The sequence below is a fragment of the Mus pahari genome, chromosome 7 (genome assembly GCF_900095145.1).
Source record: "Mus pahari chromosome 7, PAHARI_EIJ_v1.1, whole genome shotgun sequence".
NCBI lineage: Eukaryota > Metazoa > Chordata > Mammalia > Rodentia > Muridae > Mus > Mus pahari.
The window spans coordinates 15031528-15042640 of record NC_034596.1 but is presented as its reverse complement, the minus strand read 5'-3'; the positions used below and the strand labels follow the sequence as shown (position 1 = coordinate 15042640).

At 46.9% G+C, this 11113-nt stretch overlaps 1 protein-coding gene across 3 annotated transcripts in view; it reads left to right on the top strand.

Annotated features, from left to right (window-relative positions):
• Lpin1 (lipin 1) overlaps nucleotides 1–11113 on the top strand; it is a 103522-nt gene that overhangs the window by 21954 nt on the left and 70455 nt on the right. For all 3 annotated transcript variants that reach the window (XM_021201458.2, XM_021201460.2, XM_029540495.1), the window contains exon 2: nucleotides 413–469. In XM_021201458.2, the coding sequence (XP_021057117.2) occupies nucleotides 413–469 (57 nt within the window). The remainder of the gene's footprint in view (nucleotides 1–412; nucleotides 470–11113) is intronic.

The window sequence follows — 11113 nt, the reverse complement described above, 5'->3', positions numbered from 1 at the left end:
AGCCACATCCACCATATTTTATAAGTGAGTGCTGGGGATTCGAACTCAGGCCCTCATTGTGTGCAGCAGGTGTTCTTATCCACTGAGCCATCACCCCCACACCCTCTCTGGGGTTTGTGAGTCTCTCACTGGCCTGGGTTGCAGATGCTTTGGCTACACCAGCTGGCCAGCCACTCTCTGCCTCCCTAGTGCTAGGGTTACAAGCTCAGGCCCCCATGCTCAGTTCTATTATGTGGGTTCTGGGGATCAAACTCAGGTACTGGTGTTCGTAGGGCAAGCACTTTGCTGGCTGAGCCATGTCCCCAACTCCATGATTTTCTACTGGGTGTGAAAACAGAAAGACTTTGCCATATAACCAGGTCATGGTCTGCTTATTGTGAATTTCTAACTCACTTCTCTTTTTGTCTTTCAGATTCCAATGATGCGAGACCCCGGGTGGATCCGAAGCNTGTGGCCTTCAAACATTAACGTGAGTACAGCAGCTATAAGGTGTTCTTGTGATTTCAGAGGTCAAGATGAAACCTTCCTTCTTGTCACAAGGCAGCTTCCCACTGTAGGCAAGCCCAGTCTTCAAAGCAGGAACTGTGCCATTCAGTGGATGCTTCCTGAGCACTCCCTGTGTTTCATAAACTCTACCCCGCCAGCTCTGCCCCGCCAGCTAACCACTTTGCCTGGCTTCTGATTTTTCCTTCTAGCTCACCCCCCTCTAGACCCAGATGGGATTTTGTCATCTCCCCAATTAAAAACCATCCTCTAAACTTTAGATTTGAAGGNCTGCTAGCATAGTGGGAGAAGGTCCACATTAATACTCATGCCTTTGGTTGCCCTTGACAGGTACCCCTGTCTGTGGTCACAAGTGTCTCATTAAGAGCCTTGGTAGCACCACCTGAGCTCTTCACAGCTTCCTCTGGGTCCTGCTGTGGACTCCTTTCTCCTTGTAGCTAACGGGAGTAGGTTCCACCCCTTCCCCTCATCTCTAGGACTATACTCCAGCCTTGTTCTGTTTGCCCCTGGAGCCTGTCTTTGTAGATCTCCCCAGACACCATATTCAGCAGCCTGATGCCCATTGTAAGTTGTTATAGCTCAGATGGAAAGGTATCCTGGCAGCCGGAAGCCAAGGACTACCACAAAGTCTCACTGCACAACAAACTTTACACAAGAGATTTATTGGGAAGGGAAATCAAGGAGGGTGGCTACCTCTGCTTGGATGAGAAGCAGCAACGAACTGAGCAGGAGGTAGGCTTTCTTGGGGGTTGGGGCGGGGAGAGCTTTCCAGGGTAGCCTGGCATTAGAGGGATTATTTGGCCTGATCTTGGAGGCAAGCTCAGTAATTGGGGTCTTGGAAATGGCCTTGCTACCTCCCAAGTCCTTTTCTTAGCATTCAGTTCCACTGCCCTGGCCTAGTTTCAAAAGCATCATCTAGCACATTATAGCCCATGGTTGTGAAACGCTCAAATCATCTAGAGGAGGCAGTGGGTTTAAGGCAGGCACAATGTTGTAAAAGCCCAAGGGGGGATGGGTACCTGAGGCTACTGACTCTACTGCAGCTTGTTCTGAGGTTATAAAACACACACCACTACTTTGGGTCTGCCTTTAAAGAACTCACAGGCTGGAGGGACTCAGGAGAAAGGTGTGGACTAAGGCTTCCAGAGGACCTCAGAGGCCTAGTAAAGTGCTTGCCCAAGCAAGGGATTCATTCTTGAGCTGATCTTGAGGCCCCAGTGGAGTGAGTGAGGAAGGGAGCTGAAGGAGACAGAGCTCCAGCCGCTCTAAGGGATGAAGTTCTACTTCTAAGCTATAGAGAGAGATGGGCACCATGGGCGGCCAGGAAGCCTGAGTAGTGAGCAGTTGGTGGCAGTCATGCCCAGAATGGGGAATCAGTGTTCTGTGAAAAGGGGCAGGGAGTCTTTTGGTAAGCAGCACTCCTTCTGAGGATGGCAGTGTAGGCTGATGTCTGAGGATGGCAGCGTAGGCAGATGTCTGAGGATGGCAGCGTAGGCTGATGTCTGAGGATGGCAGCGTAGGCTGATGTCTGAGGATGGCAGTGTAGGCTGATGTCTGAGGATGGCAGCGTAGGCTGATGGTGTTGGAAGTAGCTTGAGGTCACTTCCTGTAGCCAACTCCCTATTCTATAGAACCTGGGGTGGAAGCCATGGTTACCAGGTTTCCAGCCCAATTCTGGTCCAACATGCAGGCTAGTGGTTATGGTTCACAGGCCGGGCAGGTGAGCGAAGCAGTTCCCTAGCCCTGGAGATGGCACCATTCGCAGAACTTACTCACCCTAACAGCGCAGGACACTGGGCAGAAGACCCAAACTGTGTATCTTGCTTAAAGGGCACAATTACGGACCATCTTTATCACCCAAGGTAGGGGATGAAATCCCAACCCGTGGCTGTTGCTCTGCCACTTAAAATATATGAAAGACTAAGAGAGATGTTTAATAACCTACCAGCTCCTGTGTACATCAGGCAATCACTTAATCCCGTATGAGCCCTGGCTGTTTACCACAAGCCTCTGCAGTAGGAGAGGGGAGTTAACAGCTTGTCTGAGGTGGGTAGAGGAATATTAGGAGCTATTTCAGAGCAAGGTCTCCAATACAAGGTGAGTCTTCTGGGGAACAGTGGAAGAGCCCTAACAGTTGGCTGAGCATGAGGTAAGAAATGGCACTGGGCTCCAGGACTGGAGAAGGGAGCATTGGACACACATAGAGAATGGGAGGAGGTAGCAGGAGCTGATGCCAATAACCAGGAGGACTTACCTGGTCTTTTAGGGACCTCAGATAATGGGGTGTTTACCTCAACCCCCTGTGTGCTTCCACATCTGATTAAGTCTCTGTTTCAGTAGTGATGGTTGCTGTGACAACTTGACATGACCCAGAATCACCAGGAAGAGAGAGTCTCAGTGAGAGAGGTTGTCTGGTTCAAGTTAGCCTGCGGGCATGTCTGTAGGGAATTGTCTTGATGACTAGTGTTAATTGATGTGGAAAGCCCCAGTCCACTGTGGGTGACACCATTCCCTGGTTAGGGGCCCTGGATTGTGTAAGAGTAGAGGAAGCAAACTGAGTCCTAAGCATGCACATCTTCATTCTCTCTGTCCTTGATTGTGGATGTGACTATTTGCTTTGGTTTCCTGCCTTGACTTCCCCACGGTGATGGACTGTCACTCACTTGAGACTGTGAGCTAAACCAAACATTTTCTCTTCCAGGTTGCTTTTTTTCAGGGCATTTTATCACAGCAACAGACATAAAACCAGCAAACAGGTGAAAATGGCCCTCCTGTTCCCAATATTTAGTTTTTATGTTCTAAAACCTTGAGTCTTATGCTGGCTAGTTTTATGTCAACTTAACACAGGCTAGAGTCATCAGAGAGAAGGGAGCCTCAATTGAGAAAGTGCCTTCAAAAGATCTAGAAGTAGGCAAGCCTGCAAGGTGTTTTCTTAGTGATTCATAGAGAAGAGCCAGCCCATTGTGTGTGGGGGCCATCCCTGGTTCTGGGTTCTAATAGAAAACAGTCGAGCAAGCCCTGGGGAGCAAGTTAGTAAGCAGCACCCCTCCATGGCTTCTGCATCAGCTCCTGCCTCCTGGTTCCTACCCTGCTTGAGTTCCTGTTTACTGTTTTTGATGATGGAATTGTCAGGGTGAAATAAACCCTTTCCTCCTCAAGTTGCTTTGGTCATGGTGTTTCATCACAGCAATGGTAATCCTAAAACACATCTTTTGAAGCAAAGGGAACATAGCACATGCTGGTCTGTCCTGTTGATGTGCTTCCTGCTCTGTGGTTTTCTCCTTACCAGGAATTTGGAGTCCTCTCAGGTATCTGGTGATATTCAGAGCCAATTGCTGGGCTTTTTTTCCTTGTTTGTTTTAAATATAGTTTGTGTGTGTGGGGTGTTGACTACCAACAGGCACCTGCAAAGTCCGTTACAACAATGATGTATTTAACTTTCATATGACCATAAAGTACAGAGCTTTCATTTTCTATTCAGTGGCTTCTTGGGTTTTCTAGAGCTGCCCCAAGGCATTGCTTCATTTGTCAGTGGCCACACTATAGTAACAGATCAGTTTTCTGTCTTCGGTTTATAGCTCCCCACATAAACATCTCTTTTCTCATCCCAGGGAGCACCTTGGTTTGGACTCTCCTTTCTGTCTCTTCCCAGAGGTCTAGGATCTGTTGTTGGGTCTTAACTTGTCTGAGGGTACTTGTCTGAGCACTTAACTGTGCTGCTAGGCTCACACGTTGTAAGTATCAGGGAGGTCTCTGACAAGGGTGGCGACACATTCCATACCGTGGCAGGGCTCCTTCATTTATGTTCAGTGTGATGAGTGTATATTTAAACAAGGCTTTATTTGTAATTATAATGATCCTATTTGTAATCAGGTATAACACTTCAAGATATGTTAGTCATTCATTCAGAAATTATTTGTTGAGACCCGATTGTCAGGCCCAGTTTAGATATGTGTAAAAAAAAAAAAATCAATAGTTTTTATCCTTCTTCTGTATCGGCCTATTGGAGAGTGATTCCTAGCAGCCATGGGTACAAATAGAACATTGCGTTTGGAGTCCACTTGGGCAGCCCAGCGAGTGTGTCTGACGTAGGACACTCTGGGGATAGGGGTAGTAATACTTACAGTGCAGTTGAAGGTGAGACGGGGAAGACCCTTTCCCCAAGGCTGTTCTGAATAGAGAATGGTCCACCCTAGCCATGCTTTAGGCTTTGAATTAGGGAACGCTTTAAGTCCAAAGTGAGCAAAAGGAAAGGAACAAACAGTAAGCCACAGACAGACAGAAGCAGCCGATTAAAGAGAAAAATCACCACATCCGCAGGCTCAGGGCATGCAGCAGAGATGACTCGGGGATGGCTTGCTGAAGTCATGAAGGGTGTCCTGATTGGGAATTCCTAGGCAGAGTAGAGCTGCGTCAGTGTGGGTGAGTTTCCAGCCTCTGGTTCCCACTGCAGGCGTGTTGTTTGTTTGTTTTCTACCTCAAGATAAATAGGGCGACTGACCTCAGTTGGAAATGCTATACCTTCCAGCTGTTCTCAAGAGTGCAGTGCACCCTCAGCTGGTCCCCTACCTCCCTGTTTCAGGGGAGGGGACCTGCCCCCAGAACAGGGTGTCTTGATATAAGCATGCTGAGTCTGAGACAAGGGGGATCCTCCTCATCCCAGAGTCTGCTTTCACCAAGTACAAATACAGGATCGATATAATTGATGTTCCAAGGGTGCATCATGGTCAGAGGCACTGTGGCAGAAGGGATTCACAGAGTTAAGAATAAAATGACCCAAGGAGGCTTGAACCCAGAGCCAGAGGGGAGGCAANACCACCACTAGGGTAGTGGTGTCTGGCTTTTGATTGCTCAGACGTTTGGCGAAGATGTAGAGTTGTATTCCTCTGAGCCTCGAGCTCTCATGGAGCTGGGTAGTCCCGGATCTCTTGACTGCAGCAGAATGGAGCAGTGGCTTAGCTGATTGACACAGTGACACAGTGGACTCCACAAAATGAGAGGATAATTCAAAGTTGTGTGTGTGTGTGTGTGGGGGGGTGTTCCAAGGACAGCCTCAAACCCTCCTAGGCTAGACCATTCTTCATGTAAGTGACTCAGGCAGAGAGGTGATAGGAGNGAGTATTGGGTGGGGTGCTATCTATTCTAAAATTAAAGGACTTCATGCTAATTCCTCCATCTGATATGATCCTAACACCCTTTTAGATGCTTAAGGATAGAAAGTGATACCCTTCAAGTTGATCATTTCTGGGGAGGGCATGCATACGTGCGGTGAGGGTACAAAGACACTGTGANCATCCTGTGAGGTCCCAGCACAGGCATGGACATCAAAGCTTAAGCTGTGGATCCTGACTGTGACATCTGAATGTGGGAGTCGGTCACAAAAACTTGACGAAGGTTTCTGAAACTTCTTTTGACTCCCAGAAATTAATTAAAACATCAGCTGTGTAATGAACCCAGGTGTTTCTGGCATCATGTGGCATCACTGCAGCCTTGGATCTGCACACGCAATGTATGTGCTTTGCACACATGTGTCTGTGTGGGTTCAACTGTCTCGACCTGAGACACCTTGGCTCAGGTTCATGACTATTGTCTTAGAAATTGCAAAGTTTTTTTTTTTTTTTTTTTTTTTTTTACTGTATGTAACAAATTTTTCTATCATGTTATTAGAAACATAACAGCTTAATTACAGAAAACAAAGGTTTTCAATATTTTTCTACCATCAGTCCTTAGCATTTAAATACCAACGTAGCATGTCTTTAGATTGTATTAGCCAAGCCAGCACGTGCTGCTCATTAGCATGCAAATTTGCTCCCATCTTTAATGGTAAAATTATATGTGTCAAACTATTATTTTGAAGATGTACTTATTTTAATTTTGTGTGCACGAATGCTGAAATTTATATAAGTGCACCATATGCATGCAGTGCCCATGGAGGCCAGGAGAATGTGTCTGATCTTCAGAAACTGGATTTAGACAACTGCAAGCTACCATGCAGGTGCCAGGGACTGAACCCAAGTGCCTTGCAAGAACAGCCAGTGCTCGCTCTGAACCATCTTTTCACCCCCCCAAAGAACTGTATTAGGTAATTTCTGAGTTACTAGCAGAAACTGTTTAATTTATATATCTATTCTATATACCTATCACTCAGGGTCACAACACGCTTGTCATGAGTTGAAGTTTAAGAAGTCCTTATTGAGATGGTAGGTCAGAAGAGGAAGGTACCAGACGATTCTGTTCATTGTTGCTTTCTAGTGGGAGGCCTGGGATCCTCAGGTGATATGACCTGGTAATGTCAGAGAACAAACTGGAACCCTGTTCTGTTCTGCTGGCTCACACTTGTCAGGACACACTAGGCTCTAGAAAGATCTGAGCTCTTTTGTTTGTTGGTTGGTTGTTGTTCACTGGACCTGACTTTTGGGGACAGGGTACAAAATAAAACAAAACAGAATGTGCTGGGCCTCAAGACAGATTCAGTGCAGTGATCTGGCTTTACTTTTCCCTGTGGGGTCTTGAGCAGCTCACAGGTGGGATACGTGGTCTGGCTCAAGGGCAAATGTGAAACTCTGAACTTTCCAAGCAAGTTTCTCATGACTCATGGGGTGAAACTGTGGTCCCCTCTTCATAAACACCCAATATGGAGCTTCTCCATATCCAGATCATCCTTGATGGGGATGGGAGGAGAGGAGAGGAAAGCCACTAAAGACCACCGAGGCCCAGCAAGGGGGTCATAGCAGCCTTCAAAAGCTGGCTCTTCTACAGACTCCATTGGCAAAACACACAGCAGTTCACTGCGGAAGACAAGGAGAGAGAGAGAGAGAGAGAGAGAGAGAGAGAGAGAGAGAGAGAGAGAGAGAGAGAAGAGAGAGAGAGAGGAGTAGTGCAGGAGAGTCAGCTGTCCTGCTTTTTGTGTGGAGAGGTTGCAAGAGTAGAGGGGAAGAATTATATCTTCATTTGAATTCCCCCCAAATTTTGGTATAGAAGGGTCATCACACTGCAGTTACTGTAGAAGAGGCTGATACTCAGTAGGAATTCTTCAAGGAGGTTTTAGGTACAATCTCGTTCTCTTGGAGGACAGCTCAAGGTGCTAGATTTGCACATAACTTACTAAGAGGGGCTATCCCATACAGACAAGCCAACGAATAGTACAGAGATTTCCCCAGTGGTTTCTACACCCTTCTGCCTGACTCTAAACAGTGGTGCATGCCTGTAGTGCCACGCAAAGTGCCAGGGAGCAACAGAAGAAAACCAAGTCTTCCCTATGCAGCTTTCTTTTCATGGTTCAGGAGCACCAACCAGAAGCCACGTGAGATGGCAGTCATGACTCTGTACACAGTCAGACTCTGTGCATAGTCAGGCTCTACCCTCGGTTTCCAGGATTCACCTTCACATCTGTGGTCGAGCACTTTCTACCTGAAAGCTGATCATGAACTTGGATCCTAGGTCTCCAGATAGTGACAGAAAGGAAGGAGCCATGGTGCACCTTGACGCTGAGAAAGCCTCGGGAGCTAGTGTGACACCCTGTCAGAGTCCTGACACTAGTGTGGTGGCACTGTTACTACCTAGAAGATTCATTTCCCTTTAATAACTTTCCACCTTCACAGCTATTTAAAAGCTTTTGTTTGTAGTGAGCTAGGCAGTGAGTAATGTAGCGCTTGTATTTCCTGTGATTACACATGGCTCCCCTTTCTGTTTTATTTTTCTTTGTGTGTGTGTGTGTGTGTGTGTGTTGACAACCTCAGATGTCATCTTCAGGAATGCTGTCTACCTCCTTTGAGACAGACTCTTTTGTTGATTTGGAACTTACCAATTGGGCTAGACTTACTGGGCCAGTGAGCTCTAAGCTTCTCCTGTCTCAGCCTCCCCATTCTGAGATTACAAACTCATACTATCATGCCCTATATTTTTCTAAAAAGGTGAATACTGGGTCTTGAACTCCATCTTTCATGCTTGCAAGGCAATCTAGTCACTGATTGAGTTATCTCCCCAGGCCCTGCTTTAGCCATTTCTGAGACCTCACAGGTAGCTACAATTTCCTAGAATCAATTTTTTTATACACAACATCTATTAGAAGAATCTCAATAAGAGTCTTGGTAAACAACACTAATTGTCCATGCTCTGTGAAGGAAAGTGGAAGTAGTCCTTTCTTCCCTTGACAGCTTCTGTTTGTTGGGTGGCACTTCCTGAATTATGGATTCTGTGATTGCAAGAAGGACAGGTACCTATTCACCTGCCTCCAGCATTGCCCAGGCTCTGTGCTGAAACCAAAACTGGTTTCTAAGCATTTGCTTGAGTCCTCATCCACCTCTCCCTTCTAAGCTCCATCAGATGGTGATGTCACCCCCCCTCAGTGATGACGTCACAATCCTGACACCCACCAATGAGCCTGGAGCTTTAGCAGAGAATGATCATGAAAGAAAGCTGGAGAAGGGGAGACAATAAGTGGGAGGGGGACTGGGGGAGGGAGGATGGGAAGGAAAGAACAGGAAGAGGGAGACTCGGGGAGCCAGTCATGCCTACCCTAATCACTTCCACAGAGGGTTGGCCTAGTAGACTGATACCTACAGAACGGTGAACAATCCACAAAGGGACAGTCCACTGGGGTACTAAAGAGTTCACAAGCAGGGACCTTCCTGTGAAACTGATGGAAGACAAATGGGGTCGTCACAGCCTATCCTCAAGCAGAAGAGACTTTCTTCATGCAACTAAGGTACATAAGGCCAGGAAGGGTGGAGGGTAACGAGGCTTCAATGGCTCTGTTGATTTACTTTAACTTTGTGTGTTGATGTGTGTGTGTGTGTGTGTGTGTGTGTGTGTGTTGGTACATACGAACTTGCATGCAATGGTGTAGGTGCCTATGTGTGTAATAGAAGCCAGAGGGGGATGCTGGGTGCCTTGGTCTACCAGTCTTTACCTTATTCCCTCTGAATCTGCAGCTAAACTGGCAGCTAGGAAGCCGAAGAGAGCCCCTCTGACCCTAATCTCCATTAGTACTAGTTGGGGGTATAGATGTTGGTGCAGACATGCTCAACTTTTTACATGAGTGCTGGGGATTTGAACTCGGGTCCTCTTGCTTGAATATGAGGCACTTTAATTCACAGAGCCATCTCCCTAGGTGCTCAATAGCCCTTTAGATATCTCACGTTCATGCCCTGTTAGTTGGTTTCCTTTGGACTTTTTTCTCCATCTCCATCTCCATCTCCATCTCCATCTCCATCTCCATCTCCATCTCCATCTCCATCTTCATGTTCATCCTCTCTCTCTCTCTCTCTTTCTCTCTCTCCTCCACCCTTGCATAGTTCAGAAGCCAAAGGGTACCCTGCAGGGCCTAGTTAGAGGTCCTTAGGTCACTGGAGGCACCACCCCAGGAAGAGATTGATGGTGGCTGACTTGGGAGAGTTATTACTAATGGAGCTGGATTTCCATAAAGCAAGGCTACCCCATGTTTGCATGCCATATTTCTTTCTGATCCTTTGCCATGTTGTTACAGTCAAGGAGGCCCTCACTGGATACTGAATAGATCTTGCTTCCAAATTTCCAAAACGGTGACCCTATGAATTCCTTTACTTTACCAAGTATTCTGCTTTAGCAATAGAAAACAGGATCTGTGTTTTGTGGCAAAATATACTCTGGCGAAGCATAACTTTTAAAGGAATATATATCCTCAATCAAAGAAGTCACCAAATACAAAAGACAAGTCATCGCTGTGCTTCTACAAAACTTGAGTTTCATATTGAAATGTTTCCAAGACAACAACCAGAATGGCTCCCTCCCCCCTGTGTGTGTGTGTGTGTGTGTGTGTGTGTGTGTGTGTGTGCATAAAGGAGCCAAGTCCAACCTTGTGAGCCTCTCCAAGCAATGCTTCAATATCACTAGGAGAATGGCCCCTGGAGGCTTATATATCTCAATGTCTGGTTCCCACCTGATAAACTATTGTGGAAGGATTAGGAGATGCGGCTTTGTTGGACGAGGTGTGTCACTAGGAGTGGGCTTTGAGATTTCAAAAGCCAAGGCCAGGCCAAGTCTGTCTCTGTGTCTCTGCCTTGAACTTGTGGATCAGATGTAAGTTCTCAGTCACTGCTCCAGCACCATACCTGCCTGTCTGCCTCTATGCTCCCCGCCATGATAACCACGGACGAACACTCTGAAACTGTAAGCAAGCTTCCTTTTGCCTCTATCATGGTGTCTTGTCACAGCAATAGGACAGTAGTGGAGACAGATGCCCTTGCACAAGAGTAGGAGAGTGGCGGTGACATTTAGATCTTCTGCTTCATCCTGAAGGACTTCACTGAAGCCCAGCCTCCAGTGCTCCACCAGAACTCTTACCCACCTTCTTTCAGCTCCGCAGTCACTCAGGGTCATCTGGGTAGGTTCCCTGTGGGTCTACCCCCTTCCTGAAACTTGACAAAGTTGCCCTTTTAACTCTGTAGAGTTTTATTCCCAAGTAAAATTACAATCAACAGATTTCCTCTATCTTACCGTGTTTCCAGGGAGCTGCTCAGGTGAAGGGTGGCGGGTGGAGACAAGGGCCAGAAGGCTGAGACAGTGTTCCCGGGCTGCTCCGGAAGAGGATAAGGTTTGCCTAGCATTTTTGACTCTTCTTTTAGATACA